Genomic DNA, 15,395 nt, shown 5'->3' with positions numbered 1-15,395 from the left:
CACTGAGGTTCATCTCCAGCCTTTCTCAGAGCCCCCAAGCTCTCTGAGAGCAGCAATGGGTGCGGGAGGAACTTTCCCTGTAAGGAAATGAAGGGAAAGCAGCCAGGGAATTGATCCAGGCCATGAGCTGGGTTGGTCCATCACCCCGGCACTGGGTTCCTTCTCCATGGGCAGCTGAGACCTGCAGAAACCCACGCAGTGGGTGCTCAGTGCTTCCAGCAGGCAGAGTACGGATACCCACAAGGGCAGCTCCAGCCCTCCTGCAGCAGGGAAACCCACAGGACCTTATTCTCCATGGGCACGGCTGTGATCAGCACGAGGGGTGATGCATCCTTCTGTGCAGACATCACCCTGCTCGCTGCCTTGAAACCGAAGCCCTCCTGGCGCTTGCCATCAGGAGCTGCGCTTCTGCAGGGAGAGGGATGCAAACCAGATGGCTGCGAAGCAGGAGGAAGAAGGAGGGACGCATGGGGTGAGCGTGGGCTCGGCGGGATGCGAAAGCAGCAGGCGTCCCTGCTCAGCTCCGGGCACAGCGGGGTCCCACGGCCACGGAGGCGGCGCTGCCCCACGGATGGGCCCCGCTTTGCTGGTGCTTCCCGGTGCTGGGAGGCCTGCTGCCGGCAGCACGCGAGGGCAGGGCGGCTGCCGAGCTGCTCTGCGCTCCCCCAACGCCCACGTAAGGAAGTGGTTGCATTTCTCAGAGAGGAAAAGGGAAGTGGAGCTGCCTCGGCGGGGCAGCCAGCAACTCTCAGCGCTCACTGCGCTCTGCCCGGGCTTGGCTGTTCGTGTCGACTGCCCAGAGTCCACGAACTGCCCTGCCCTGCTCTGCCAGGTAAGGAGTGGGAGAGCGGGCTGTGGGGCGTTCAGCTCCCCGCTGCCAAAAGCTGGGAAGGGGCAAAAGCCCGTTGGGATGGGGTTTGGGATGGAGGTGGGCTCACTGCTTTGTCGCTGTGTTTGGGGTCCTTATTTCCACGCCTGGGTGTTGCTCTCGTGGTCCTGAGGCTGAAGAGCTGCAGGCGATGCCCAGGGCTGTGGTGCCACGGAGCTGGAGCTGTGGGCCGTCTCCTCGGGGCACTGCTCTGTATGAGGAAGAGGTCAGGGCTGCCCCGTGCTCTTAGGGGTGGTGATGGGCCACCCTTCCCAAGGGCCACGCTGACTCTAGGTGCACCTGCACCAACACAGGGGTGCAGTGGGGATGGTGTCCCCTGCGTCAGGTTGGTGACAGCCCCCAGCACCACGGGGAGCAGGAGGGCACGCCGGGCTCTGAGCTTTGGCCACAGCGGTGGATGGAGGCTTTGGGGTGACAGAGATGTCCCGGGGGGGTCTCAGCTCTGATGGCTGCACAGAAGGCGCAGCACAAGTGAACCCAGCACTGCTCCACTCAGCCCCCGCCTGGGTTCGGTTATCTGGGTTCGGTTATCCCCTCTGAGCTCCCATGGCTCTGAGCTCAGGGCTGGGGGTGGAGATAAGCGAGCAGCCCCGGCCCCACTCCCACCTACTTCTCCCAAACCCCTCTCCCTTCTTTCAGACCCTCAGCACAGGGCCAGGGGCTGAGCGGTGCCTCGGTGCCCTCCCTGCAGCGCTGTGCCCGGGGCAGCAGCAGCGTGAGGGCTGCAGGCAGACAGAACGGAGCACGCAGTGCTGACCGCTCCCAATGCAGCCAAAAAAGTTCTTTTTTTTTTGGTGTTGTTTGTACCGAACGCTTCCGCTCCCGCTTTGACGGCTGCGACAGAGCCCTTCCCCCCGGGGTGGCGGTGAGCACCGAGCGTGGGGAGGGAAAGCAAACAGCTCCCAGCTCCCAACCCGACCCCAAAAAGCACCGCCGCTGCCCCGCGGCGCATTTCGTGGCCCAGAATTGTCTGAGCAGGAGATCGATGCCGCTCACCCCGCTGGCGGTGGCCGCAGCGGTACCCACAGCGCGCACTGTTCCGCTCCACATCTCTGCAGTCCATCCCCACGCATCGATTTTACCCCGCGCTGCCAATCGTGGGGTCACAGCATGCTGGGCTTGGAAGGGACCTCAAAGCCCCCCCAATCTCACCCCCGGCCGTGGGCTGCTTGCCCCTCACCGGCTCAGGCTGCCCGGGGCCTTCAATCCATTCCTCCCCCAGCCCCACACCCGCAGGACTGTGCTGGGCACCCGCTCCCTTTCCAGCTCCGCGGTGCCGCCCCGTCCCGCAGCGCTCTGGCAGCAGCAGGGGAAGGGATTACTCATGGATGGGATGGAGGCGTCTCCGCCGCCAGGCTTTGGCTCTTCCTAAATGAGAGCTGGGAAGGAGCGAGCCCTGGGCGCCTCCGGCCCCGCATGGTTTGTAGGGACAGCTGGAGGGAGGGGATGTGCCTTTGGGGGTGCGATGGGTGGTGGTGGCTGAGGGGTCCTGGGACACCCACCCAGGGCCGGGGTGTCGACGTGGGTAGGAAGTCCCTGGAAGCCGTCCCACGGCAGCTTCCTGCATCGGGGTGCTATTGGTGCACTCACGGCTTCCTCCTGCCTCTCCCTGCCCCAGGGCTGGGGGGGATCAGGGTGGGCACGGATGGTGCTCTTGGGACGTGGCACCCATTGGGATGTGGCACACGGCTGTGGGGTGCTCAGTGTGGGGTGCCTGGCCCTGAGGCAGCACCGTCCCCTCCAACATCTCACCCCAAATCTGAGCTCCTCAGAACAGTCATCAGCTTCACTGGGGCAGGCTCTGAGCTCGGAGCCCCCAGGGATACCAACAAGGGATTTGTGGAGATGGAAAAGGGGTCCTCCATGGCGTTTTTGTCCCCACAGCCACGTGTCCCAACAACGTTCTCATCCTCCCAGCCCGCACACCATGGCCTACCACAGCTTCCTGCTGGAGCCCATCAGCTGCCATGCCTGGAATAAGGACCGGACCCGTAAGTACTGAGTCCCAAAACCCTGTGGTCCTGCCATAGAGCTCAGTTTGGGGCAGTGGGTGTTGCCGTGCAGGTGGGTTTTGGGGTCAGCTTAGGATATGTCCCATTTCCTTGCTCACACCCCCTCAGTCCCACTGCAGGGGGAGGGAGCGGAGCAGAGCCGGTGATTCATGGCTGATGGCATTTCCCGGCCACGTATGGGGGATGTGGGAGAGAACAAAAAGGGCTTTCTGTGATGGGGCCGCTGTGCAGGGCAGGATGGGGCCAGCGGGCGCCAAACACCCACAGCCATCCCAACCCATCCCTCCCAGCAGAGCCCTGGGACTGGGGCACAGGGGATTTGAGCTGTGGGGTTTGGGGGTTTGCCCTTTCTGCCAAGCACCGTTTGCAGCAGAGCCCAGCACGAGGATGGCTCCCTCCTGTGCCCTCGGGAGCCTGGGCATGGGAAGGGCTGTGTGTGTGACAGAGATGCATTGAGCCTTGGCTGACCCTGCAAGTGTGGGGTCATCAGAATTGCTTTCACCCCACAGAGATCGCGCTGTGCCCCAATAACCACGAGGTGCACATCTACCGCAAGGACGGGGCCAAGTGGAGCAAGGTGCACGAGCTGAAGGAGCACAACGGGCAGGTGACAGGTGAGTGCCTGGGGATGTAGGTGGCTGTGCCCTGAGGTCGGTCCCAACCCCACTCGGTGACACTGGTGGCCTCGGGGCAGGGGTTGTAGGGGAAAGAGCGGGTTGTGTCCAGTGTTCCTGGTCCTAATTCAGTGTGTCGGGAGGCACCCAGGGATGGGATGAGAAGGTTGTAGAAGGGTTGGGACTGATTGGATGGGGGGAGTATAGCAGAGAAGGACTCGGGGGCAGAGGGCAGCCACATCTCCACCTTCAGATGGCCCCCATCCCCTCGTGCCCTGTCCCCGTCCGCACGGCTTCCCCCACATCACTGCCCACCCCCCTCTGCCTTCCAGGCATTGACTGGGCTCCTGAGAGCAACCGGCTGGTGACGTGCGGGACCGACCGCAATGCCTACGTGTGGACCCTGAAGGGCAACGTCTGGAAACCCACCCTGGTCATCCTGAGGATCAACAGGGCCGCCCGCTGCGTTAAATGGTCCCCCAAGGAGAACAAGTTTGCTGTGGGCAGCGGCTCCCGGCTCATCTCCATCTGCTACTTCGAGCAGGAGAATGACTGGTGAGCGGCCTTGGGGCCACCAGTCTGCAGTGGGTGGGGATGGATGGAGAGGTGGAGGTGGGGGAGAGGGTGGAGGGGAGGTGGATGGATGATGGACTGGAGGTAGAGGTGAGATAGGGGAGTCAGAGAGGAGATGGAAGAAGAGGCAGAGGAGGAGCCTGATGGAGAGGTGGAGAGAGGTGCTGCAGGACCCAACAGCTGGGGAAGCAGCACTGTCCCCATGGCCTGGCGGCTGACACAGGCTGGTAGCCAAGGGCAGTTCGTGGAGGCCCCAGCCACTCCCAGACAGCGGTCTGAGAGCCTTGCAGCGTGCCTGGGGGCTCTGGGGGTACCGACACTCCTCTCCCTGCAGGTGGGTGTGCAAGCACATCAAGAAGCCCATCCGCTCCACGGTGCTCAGCCTGGACTGGCATCCCAACAACGTGCTGCTGGCCGCCGGCTCCTGCGACTTCAAGTGCCGGTGAGGGAAAAGGGGGAACCCCAGGGGTAACACAGGGCTGCATGGGGCAAGCAGCGATGGAGCTTGCTCCATGGTGTCTCCTCCTTCCCAGGATCTTCTCAGCCTACATCAAGGAGGTGGAGGAGCGGCCCAGCCCCACGCCATGGGGCTCCAAGATGCCCTTTGGGGAGCTGATGTTTGAGTCGAGCAGCAGCTGTGGGTGGGTGCACAGCATCTGCTTCTCAGCCAGCGGCAACCGTGTGGCCTGGGTGAGCCACGACAGCACCCTCTGCCTCGCCGATGCCAACAAGAAGATGGCGTAAGCAGGGCTGGGGCTGCAGGGAGGATTTGGGGGGAACCTGGGAAAGCTTTTGGGATGGGGTGAGCTACGCAGTGATTTGGTGTGGCTGCCCAGGTTTGGGAGGGCAGCTGCTTTTCTGTGGCCTGGACGGTCCCCAAAATGATGCAAGGGTGGAGCTGGGATGGAGCTGGGGTGGGGGTGAAAGGCTGAGTGGAGCTGGGTGCAGGAGGCACAGCCTCTCCTTGCAGCATCACAGCCCCACTCCCACGTCATGAGCTGCGCCGTGCTCAGCAGGGCCTCAGCTCACTGCTCATGCTTTGTCCCTCCCTTTCAGCGTTGCCTCCCTGTGCACTGAGACCCTTCCCCTCCTGGCCGTCACCTTCATCACTGAGAGCAGCCTGGTGGCTGCGGTGAGTTGGGCTGGGCTGAGGGTGGGCACCACACTGGGTGATTCTGAGCAGGACCACCACTTCCCCCCCAGGGCCACGACTGCTACCCCATGCTGTTCACCTATGAAGAGGGCCCGGGCACGCTGAGCTTTGGGGGGAAGCTGGACGTCCCCAAGCAGAGCTCCCAGCGTGGCCTCACTGCCCGCGAGCGCTTCCAGAACCTGGATAAGAAGGCGAGCTCTGACACGGCCAACGCTGCTCTGGATACAGTGCACAAGAACAGCATCAGGTGCTAAAAGGGTGTCCGGGGCACATGGGGGGGTCTGGGGCTGCAGTCTGACCTCCCACCCCTGTGCTCCACAGCCAGATCTCCGTGCTGGCAGGGGGCAAAGCCAACTGCTCACAGTTCTGCACCACGGGGATGGACGGCGGCATGAGTATCTGGGATGTCAAGGTGAGGCCCTCCCGAGCCCCCCGACCACATCAGTCCCTCCTTAGCCCCAGCTCAGTGTAGTCAATGCCCAGAACGATGCTCATCCTGCCCTGGGGTCCCCCAGTCTGGGGTCTGCACTGCTCTGCTCACCTTGGGAAGTAAAAAAGCAGTCGGTGAACAATTTCTGTTTCAGAGCCTGGAGTCGGCGCTGAAGGATCTCAGGATCAAATGAAGGACACAGCCAGGAGGTCCCGGCTGCAGCTGCCCCTGCTCTGCTGCTCCACTGCTGCACCCCTTTGCCCCACGCTCCCGGCTGCCAGCCAGCCTCGGGCTGTTCTGACACAGAGATAAAGGTGGCTGTTTTTTGATTCCTTTTTTACTGTTTTTGTTACCATCCTAACCGATGCTGGTCATACATCGCTTTATGAACTCAATAATAAAGTAGAGATTTTCCCATGTAAACTCAGTATTTTTCTTCTTTTTTTTTCTTTTTTCTTTTTTTTTTTTTTAAAGCATTTTAATGTGAACACGTGTGATTACAGCATGTTGGCAGGGTTTAATTGCATGGGCTCAGGTTAACACAGCTCCTGGCAGCGCTCCTCCATGCGAAGCAGCCCTTGCACTGACCACAACCCCAGGAGGGATCCTTGCTGGCAGCACTGGGATGATGACTTTCGAGTCACCCCGTGATTCTGAGCTCTGGTCCATTCTCTCATAGTGGAGCTGCATTCTAGGAAATCCAGGAAGAGATGCTGACGTGTGACCCACCAGCGCACCTGAACCAGCCCCCCTTTCTCCCATGCGTGGCCCCAGCCACTTCCTTTTGCTCCAAGGCTCACCCCGAATTTCCACCTGACCCTCTGGCTCCACCTCAGTTCTTGATAAAGCTGAGAATTGCTGGGGTCCCAACCACAAGGCACCAGATTGCAGCACCTCCTGCCAGCCCCACGCTGTGGCACAGCCCAGCTGACAGGGCAACAGCACAGCGACGGCTTTCTGACACACTGAGCTCAACAGCAGCCTGAAGGTAACCTTTTTCTCCTCTCTGCTAACCAGATTGTGCAAGATGTCCATCAGAGAACAGCAAGAAAGCTTTTTGCCTTCAGGCTGCAGCTGCTGTTAGGGCTCCTGAACCCTGAGCCAAACCCAACATCGTAAACAGCAGAGAGAAGCAGCAAGGCAGCAGACACAAAAATCACTGCGACACCACACTGCTGCTGCACTGCGTGTTCCAGCAGTTCACTTACACGAGGCAATTCTTAATTTACATTTTAATCAGCCAAATATACAAGTTCTGTTGTTTTTCCTTTTTTTTTCTTTCATTAACTTCATCAAGGTGGGTTTGGTTTTTTTCCATCTGGGTCTGATATATTTCATGATATATTTTTGTCTTCCTTTAAACAAAGGATAACGTGGTTAAAAACTGGCACTATCCCTAATCAGGTGAAGGAAAAAAAAAAAAATAATGAAGAGGAGGGAAAAGGGGGAGACTGGCTGTGAGAAAGGAGGGGTGAAAATGGGAAGGAACAGAACGCTCCAGATGTCCATGAAGTCAGGCTCCCAGATTACACTGCAACAGCCTGCAGTACAAGTTGAAGGGCCGTCTGCCCAAAAGAATTCCACACATACGTTATCCTTTGGGTTTCCATGAGCAAGTCAAAGCTCCCCACCCCGCGTGCCCCACCCCACAATGACCCCACCATCTATTTTCTTGCAATCTAATGTTTGAAGCATCTCCCCTCCCACACAGCTCCCTCCCACCCTGCTCCCCCCCCTCCCACTCCCCCCAATCCCCCTGGTCTATGAGTTCTTAAACCTAAAAACAGCAAAAACATTCAGGTTTTCAAACTGTTACAGAGAATTGCTGTTCAGCACAGTTTTGCACCGAGGATAGCAGCTGCCCCTAACCCCAAATGGAAATTGTGCCAGGATGAAGACAAAACACGTTGTCAGTGTCTCTTGGAGGTGAAGGTGACTTCGATGCCGCAGCACACCCTACGTGGCACCTATGGTATGCAACACGACAGAGGTCCTGGCAGGCACCAGGCACGGTTCCCTGGCGTTTCCTCCTCTTGCATGTCCTGTGCTTACTTGTTAAGGGACAGTGACTGCAGTCTTTTACCTGCCATGGCCGCTTCATCTTTTGCTGCAGGAGGAAAAGAACAGAGGTGTCATCGTTTCACAGTGCACGACAGGGAGTGCTGGTAGCCTTATAGCTGCAGAGATTGAAATCTTGCTACCTACACCGAAATAACCGAGGAAATAACTCTGACCCTCCCCACTCATCTGTGGTAGGGTCCCTCCAGGCTTCCAGGAGCAGCCCTCCCTACACCTTCCTTATGTTCTGTGCCTCTCTTCAGGCTGCTGCAAATTACCCTGATTCTGCTGCATAAATTTCCCTGTGGAAGTCACTAAGAACACATTCATTAGAGTTCTGTCTCACGTTTATCAGAGCCAAAGAGGAAATCCAGGCAGGGGAAGACTGTTGCAAATTTCCTGTGCAGTTTGTATCCCCAGCAGGCAATGCAGATAAATCACACCCAGCACAAGGAACTCAATAAATCCCCAAATACCAGCAAGCACTGCCTGGGAGGCTGAGCTTGCAGATACAGATGTCAGAGCAGTTCCCTTCTGTCCCTGCCTTCTCCCACTTCAGACATCCTATGGCTTTATAGGAATGAAACAGCCAAGCCTGGCTTTGATGAACAGAGCTGCAATGACACTCAGCAACACCATGCAGGAGGTGAGGGATTACAGCACAGATATCAGAAATCGTGCCTCGAGGCAGCACAGCTATTGCAAAAGAGAAGTAAGAGGATGTGATTAATTACTCCCCAACCTTTTCTTTCTTCTTCTTTCTTCCTGGCAGCTTCTTCCCTTTGCTTCCGAATGATGGCTAGTCGGGCAAGATCTGCCTTGGCTTGCTCTGTTTTACCAGCTAGGTGCATTTTCATGTATCTTTCTTTTGCCTTTTGTTTCTCTATTTCCTCTCTGTTTGAGTGAAACACAGCAGTTGTTAGAATATGCAGGGAAGCATGCAGGTGCAGATGTACTCTAAGGGAGGCTTTCTGACTGGGATGGAAGGCGAGTGCAGAGACAGACTGCCTACCAAGGCTGTGGGACCCCACCACCACTTTTCAAGCACAAGTTGTGCCTGCTGTGGTGTTTGATGAGAGATGGAAAGAAGCAGAAGGTTTTGTACCTTCAGCTACATCAGAGCACTGAGACACAATGAGGTCAAAGGAATTACCCCCAGACTGCACAGCATTATAACATTTTTCCACACCTCGAGGTAGTTCTGCTGAGGCCTATCCCAAATAATCCATCTTAAACAACCTATTTAAGACAAGCAACATTACATTTTTCACCCTGAAATTCTCGAGTGCTAAATTAAACTACAAGATCACACTTGGGCTTCTCATCTTATTCACCAGCTCAAACAAAAATCGCACTGTGACCTCGGGAACCTGGGAGATCAGCACCTGTCATTGGGGCACCTTCTGCAGCTGGGTGAAAAACGACCCAAGTGTGACCTCAGGTTAATGAATTTTAGTTACATCACATTTTGTGGCATAAAACTTCAGGCAAGAAATGGACTGCATCCACTTCACAGCAACCAAACTCACTCAGCACAAGCGGCTGAGCTGCCTGCCTTCAGGATGGACACAGTGGTGACACAGAACAGGCAGCTTCTTTGTAAGGAGAGGCAGCTGGAGTGGCAGTGAGTCCAGCCTGTCTGCTGCTGCAGGAAAAACTCACCTCTCTCGCCGTGAGAGCTCCTTGGGTCCATCCAGGTCCAGCTGAGTTACTTTTTTGGTTGTCTGAATTACACGGTTGGGATTCTCTATGTCTATCAACCCTTCCACTCCTTTGCGCTTTTGCTAAGATTCAAGAAAAAGAAGGTGGTTAAGAAACTCAAAGAAACCCAGAATTATCTTGCACTGGAACTCACCAGATACACTGCAACACACCCCAGAAGTAGCATTCAAAGGGCCTTCACTGCCAAACAGAAACCAAGATTTATGCTGCCAGGTATCTTTAGTCTCTTTTGAAATCATCTCACCTTTGCATTTTACTTACAGAATACACAAATGGTCACTTTCAGAACAAAATGCAGTCAAGAAAGTTTTTCTGGCTTCTAACAATGGCTCTTCCATAAAAGATTTACCACAGATGGCTCTCAAACAGAACTCCAGTTCAAGAACATGCATCTATCTCACACCCCAAGAAACCAAACAGTGAAAATGCATTAAGTGTCCTGAGAATCACCTGATAATCTTCGTCATCTTCATCGCTCTCATCTGAATCTAAAGACTTCTTGTCCTTTTTCGGGTCCCCCGTTGCTCCTTCACCTTCTTCTTGCTCCTCTTCTTCCTACAGAACCCCATGAAACGAGATACAACGTGTCAATACAAAGCCCAGATCCCACTGTGACTTTTAACTGAACCTCAGTTTTGGAGGAGTGGCACACAGCTTTGGGAACACTGGTGCTCCAGACGTGGCCCTTCCAACACCAGGGCTGCCTTGCTTGCTCTTGCAGCATGAGAACTGCTTCTCAGCACAGCATCACCTGCCCCAGCAGATCTCTAAACAGCTCTGCTCTTCTCCCCATGCACCAGACTGGAAAGTTGTTGGAAGACAGAAGAGGCTCTTTGCTTCCCCCAGACGAAGAATAATTTTGGCCTGGGTTTCCAGTGAACAGCACCTCAAGGACTGGAATCTGCAGGGATGGAGCTTAGAGTTGCACTAGATAAAAACTCCAGGGAAGAGCAAATGGCCAGCCAGCAGCCAAAAGAGTGTTACCCAAAGAAGGCAGCCTCTTTAGCACGGCATTTACTAAGCAGAATCTAGGAATTAATTTGTAAATCACTAGAAGATAAGATTAGAAGAACCAACAAGGGTGTGAATGGCTTGCTTTACCATTACCAAACATCCCTCAACAGAGGGACTGCCAAAGCAGATCAACTCCAGGCACAAAGAGGAGTAATTCTGTAAAGTTTTTATAAGCTTCTGCCAATGAAACTGGGCTAGATGTAACCATCGTTGCATGGTATGGATGATCACAAAGAAAACAGCAAGAAACCCTTCTCATAAAGCACTGCTCTGAGGGTTTTTTATTTGCAATAAGACAGACACCTCATGGGGGTTCCTGCAGGCAGCTGGTTCTGTTCTGTTCCCAGTTGGCTTTTTTGTTAATAGCTTGGAAACAGAGAAGTTAGTGAACTTAAAGTTGTGAATGACACAGTATGAGCAGGAGCTGGAATCATTCTAGAAACAGGGCCAGAATGATAAGTGACTTCTGTAGCTGGAAAGATGGCATGAAACCAAGAGGATGCAATCAGAAAACAAACCAAGAGGAGCTGTGCTTTGGAAGAAGACATCAAAGTTGGAGTATCTGGCTAAGCAGCAAACCACACAATTAAAACATCCAAGAGGAGCCAGCAATATAGCTCAAAACTGCTAGAAGGACTGATCTTTTTCTGGGATTTGCTCATCAGTGTTTCCTACGTGGGGTATAATTATCCTGCTGCTGTCAGTGCTGTGAGGTTTCAGCTGGAAGAGTGCATTTGGGCTTAGGCAGCACTTTCAGAAAGTCACAGTAAAATAGCAGAGAGTGCCATCATAGCAGAGATAATTTGGCAGCACAAGAGAGCAAGTTCTGCAAGAAGTAGTCATGCCTTTTCTAACACCAGTCCAGTAGCTGCAGGGGAGGGAGGACTACGATCCTGTGCTGGGGCACAGAAGTGCACAAAAAAGGAACTCAAGCCAGAAAGTGCTTTTACATCTTCCTACAGGTCAGAGCCACAGGAGAAAACCGTGTGTACAGAAAGAAATCAGAGGAACTTGGGTAAGATTAGAAGAGAAAGAGAGCAAACATGGTAATTTCTGTATATGAAAAGAAGTCAACATGTGAGCCTCTTTTCTCCATAGCCAAGCTGCAGAACAGGAATAAAAAAGTGAGCTTTCACTGGAGAATGACAAATTACTGAGGGCAAGGATGCCTAGAGCTGCTGCGTGATTGTCTTCCTTACCCTGCAACCTTCACAGCTCTGACTGGATGACCAACCTGGCCTCACTTCTGTGAAGAACTGGGCTGAGCCACTCTGTGGGGTCTCCCCAGCCACAGGCATTCAGAATCCATGCTGCAACCACTGAATGATTAAGCTGGCATTTCTCACGAACTGCAAATGAAGCATGCTGCACAAGGCAGGGCTTATAACAGTGAGTACAGAATGAAGGCAAATACATACCCTTGCCTTTTGTTTTTCTGCTTGGAGCTGTGCATCAATCTCTTCAGGACTTGTGTACTGCCTTGCTCGGCCTTTATGGCCTCCTTTTCTACCTGCACAAACAGAAATAAATAAGGAAAATAAATAGTTTAGTAATAAGTTTTCCTGATGCTTAACTCCTCCTTCAGCACACGCTGCAGCTTTTTGATGCACAGAAGACAAGCCAAAACAGCTGCTCTGACAACGAAACAAAGACACGTGGGACTTGCCTGTCTCAATGAAATACTCCAGGAATTTTGAACCTATTACATAGAGAACAGGGATTACTATTCCACAGGAAGACATTCAGAGAATCGATTCCTTCTTCTCACTCGGGTTGGATTCTGAGGCACTGGAGCCCATCTACACAACACCTCAACTATGCGAGTTTGCCCTGCAGAGAGCAAGGCAGGAGGGGCTGCCAAAGGATTGCTGGCGAGCAGCTCTCAGCCCCAGCCTTGCTCTCAGCCCCAGCCCTGCTCTCAGCCCCAGCCCTGCTCTCAGCCCCAGCCCTGCTCTCAGCCCCAGCCCTGCTCTCAGCCCCAGCCCTGCTCTCAGCATTTCCAACACAGCAGGAATTGCAGCGCGCTCCGTGGCAGCAGCTGTTACAGCCACTTACAGCCAGCTACCCCAACAAGCTCGCCTCCTCAGCCCCTCCCCTGCACTGAGGCTGTGCCAAGAGAAAATAGAAAGCCAATTGGACAAAAGCTTCGGGAATGATAATGAGAACTGAGGAACTACTAAAAGGAGCCTCCACGTTTTACTGCTTTATAAGGAAAAATGAAAACAAGCTCCAGAAATCGGGAAGAGAGGAGAGCCAGCTCAGCTGGTCAGACTGCCATGCTAAGCTCTGCTTCCAACCCTATCATTGCTTCCTGCAGTTTGCTGCTCCATTTATGTTACAGCTCAAAAAGCTGCTGGTAAAAGCCAGCTGGAGAGCTCAAAGCACAACTGGAGCACGGACCAGCAGAGAACAACCAGCTCAGATGAGGGAGCTCTGTTCCTGCAGGTCCTCATCTGCCAAGCAGCACGAAAGCCACGTGCTCCCTCCTCTCTCTCCCCACATCACCTGCAAAGGACAAGGAAACCTCAAAGAGGTGCAAAAAGGAGAGCAGGACACACGGGAGAGATCCATCATGGCCACCCTGCTGCTCACAGTCAGCCTGGATGTGTTTGCTGGACTTGGAAGGACAGGACGGATCAGAGCAGACTGCCTTGGCAGGCCTTAGAAATCCAACATTTTCTGACCAGTTCTCCTAATCAGCAAACTCTCATACACTGAGCTTGGTAAAAGCTGAGCCATGAAATAAATTCTCTCCAAACCCTGCTACAAAGCCTTGCAGACATTCCCAGGCGTTTTCCTTCCATGAAATGAGGAAAGGTAGAAAACAGAATTCTCTGTACTGTTTTGGAAGCTCATGGGTGCTCAAACCTTAAATGCAACCAAAGCTCTGCTGCAGCCCAACACCTGTGCTTTCAGCTCCCCTGCTCCCAACCACCCCACGTGGCACCAGCAACACGATGGGGATGAGAGCTGCCAGGAGACATTACATCACTGCCTGGCAAATGACATCACTCTAAAAGCAACAACAGTGAGGTACCTGACACACCAGGCAGCACCACACAAATCTAAACAGACCGAAGCAATGCTGTGCTACACAGTTGACATATACCAGGCACCCTCCTTGCTCAGCAGAAAGATTTTACACCAGGCTCAGAATTGAAGAATTGCAGCAGTGTTATTTCTGTGAATGTCCGTGCAGTCGAGAAAAGCAGCTCCAAGAGAAATTACCTTAAAAACAAACGCTTGAAAAGAAATAAGTTGAAGAATCAGCCCCCACTCCAGGCAAGCTGAGCACAGACCCCATGTGTGCCAGTGCAGGTCCGTGCCCACTTTCCCATTTGGAAAACAGGGCTGATGATTCTCATTCTCCCCTGCAAAGTGCATTTGAATACAATCTGCAGATTTCGAATGCAGGACAAATGCCTGATGTCTGAGGCACGTGTGTTGGAGTAAATGTTTTCAGCTTCAAACAGCACAGTGAAGGAATTTTAATGGGAGAGAATGGAAAAAAAAAAACAGTGAAGGAATTGCATTCATTTTGAAGCAAAGTGTCCAACAAATGAACAAAATAATCAGAAGTAATTCTGTAGCAAAATGTATTGCTAGCTACCTAACTCCCCTTATTTTATATTAAATGGACTGCAGAAGTCCACTTCTCTGCTACCAACAATATAATTACAATAACTCCTCCTAATTTTTTGGGTGAGAAAACACAATGATCCCTCTTTTCCCAAGAAAAGAAAGGTTGGAAAGAATCACCTTAAAACATACAATGAAACAGAGAGCAGAGGGAGCTCAGCTACACAGCATTTACATAAAGTAACCAGGAGTAAAACCCACCACAGCTATTTGCCTTCACAAAAATACAGGAAAGCTTCAGATCCACCTCCTAAAGTCGTGCAAGTGAATACAACACAAAGAGCTTAAAGAAAATATAAACTGGGAAGCAGATTTCATGAAACTAAAGCTTGGGAAATGCTAATGAAATAAATTGGCGAAAACTACAGAGAAGATGATGAGGCCGGGCTTACATCCATGAACGTGCCTGGGATTTCATAAACGCTCACACAGGAGCCAATTATGCAGATGGTGCATCTGGAGAAGGTTCTGGGTGGATCCAGCTCAGACCTGACGGTGTCATTCCCTCATTACATCTCCTTAATCACAAGAACAAGTCGGTACCCGCTCCTCGGAGCCACAAGAAAGGAGAGAAAGGAGCGCTCGGAGCCCCCGACGCCGGGCCCAGCCCCGCTGCCTCGTAGAGCTGCTCCTGCCCGGCCGCTGCCGTGAGAGCACCGAGACGGGCGGGCTGCGGAGCCCCAGGGCTCGGCCAGGGCCCCAAAGCTCGGCCAGGCAGCACAGGAGCTGCCTCTGCGTGGCCGCAACGCGGGGAGCTCCGCACAAATCCCTCCTCCATAAAGACCTGAAAGCCGGGCGGGGGAGCGGGACCCCCAGTAACGTGGGGCAGGGGTGGGAGAGGAGAGACGGCCCCCAAGGCCCGAGCTGGAGGGGGGGAAGGACACCTCTATTCCTCCCGGCCATCCGCAGCCGACGCGAGGTGGAACGCGGCCCCTCGAGAGGCAACGAGGGCCGGTTCTGCGCCCCACGAGGTGACGAGGGGCGGGATTCTCCCCCTTGCGATAAGGAGGACCGGAGCCCCGTCCTGAAGCAAGGAAGGTCGCGTTCTCCCCCCGCCCGCTACCGAGCGCCGCGCCGCCCCCCGCCCGGCCCCCACCTCCTTTCGGCATCGCGGCGATGGCGGTTGCGGCAGCTGCAGCGAGGCCCCCCCGGCCCCAGCCACGACCCGGAAGCGGAAGCCGCCCCGCCCCCCTGCTCTCCGCCCGCCCGGGCCCCGCCACCCGCGAGGCCCCGCCGCGGGGTTGCCCCGCCCCCGCCGCCCCTCCGCTCATCCACAGCTCGGAGCGAGGCC

The 15,395-nt window shown here is 54.4% G+C and overlaps 2 protein-coding genes across 2 annotated transcripts; one reads left to right on the top strand and one right to left on the bottom strand.

Annotated features, from left to right (window-relative positions):
- Positions 1-701: 701 nt before the first annotated feature.
- On the top strand, positions 702-6,094 carry ARPC1B (actin related protein 2/3 complex subunit 1B). The gene is made up of 10 exons (XM_042828242.1): positions 702-832; positions 2,774-2,880; positions 3,411-3,515; positions 3,848-4,070; positions 4,423-4,530; positions 4,622-4,828; positions 5,145-5,220; positions 5,292-5,488; positions 5,563-5,653; positions 5,826-6,094. The coding sequence occupies exons 2-10, from the start codon at positions 2,817-2,819 to the stop codon at positions 5,862-5,864; spliced, it is 1,110 nt and encodes a 369-aa protein (XP_042684176.1). The 5' UTR covers positions 702-832; positions 2,774-2,816; the 3' UTR covers positions 5,865-6,094.
- A 1,372-nt stretch (positions 6,095-7,466) lies between these two features.
- PDAP1 (PDGFA associated protein 1) lies at positions 7,467-15,281 on the bottom strand. The gene is made up of 6 exons (XM_042828220.1): positions 15,201-15,281; positions 11,884-11,975; positions 9,902-10,006; positions 9,392-9,513; positions 8,472-8,623; positions 7,467-7,778 (listed from the first exon to the last, which is right to left on the bottom strand). Exons 1-6 carry the CDS (start codon positions 15,211-15,213, stop codon positions 7,720-7,722), a joined length of 543 nt encoding a protein of 180 aa, XP_042684154.1. The 5' UTR covers positions 15,214-15,281; the 3' UTR covers positions 7,467-7,719.
- Between the last annotated feature and the right edge of the window lie 114 nt (positions 15,282-15,395).

The sequence above is a fragment of the Centrocercus urophasianus genome, unplaced genomic scaffold, assembly GCF_019232065.1.
Source record: "Centrocercus urophasianus isolate 14NV4802_14NV808 unplaced genomic scaffold, USGS_Curo_1.0 seq_29, whole genome shotgun sequence".
Classification (NCBI taxonomy): Eukaryota; Metazoa; Chordata; class Aves; order Galliformes; family Phasianidae; genus Centrocercus; species Centrocercus urophasianus.
The sequence above is the reverse complement of the archived record's forward strand: the minus strand, read 5'-3'. Positions and strand labels throughout refer to the sequence as shown.

What these genes read in the sequence shown, in the direction of transcription:
- ARPC1B (XM_042828242.1), top strand. Translation starts at nt 2,817, where the DNA reads ATGGCCTACCACAGCTTCCTGCTGGAGCCCATCAGCTGCCATGCCTGG. An exon ending in CTGGAATAAGGACCGGACCC is followed by an intron (nt 2,881 to 3,410) that starts GTAAGTACTGAG and finishes TTCACCCCACAG; the next exon opens with AGATCGCGCTGTGCCCCAAT. An exon ending in TTCGAGCAGGAGAATGACTG is followed by an intron (nt 4,071 to 4,422) that starts GTGAGCGGCCTT and finishes CTCTCCCTGCAG; the next exon opens with GTGGGTGTGCAAGCACATCA.
- PDAP1 (XM_042828220.1), bottom strand. An exon ending in CAGAAAAACAAAAGGCAAGG is followed by an intron (nt 10,007 to 11,883) that starts GTATGTATTTGC and finishes GGGGTTCTGTAG; the next exon opens with GAAGAAGAGGAGCAAGAAGA. An exon ending in GAGCTCTCACGGCGAGAGAG is followed by an intron (nt 8,624 to 9,391) that starts GTGAGTTTTTCC and finishes TCACTCAAACAG; the next exon opens with AGAGGAAATAGAGAAACAAA.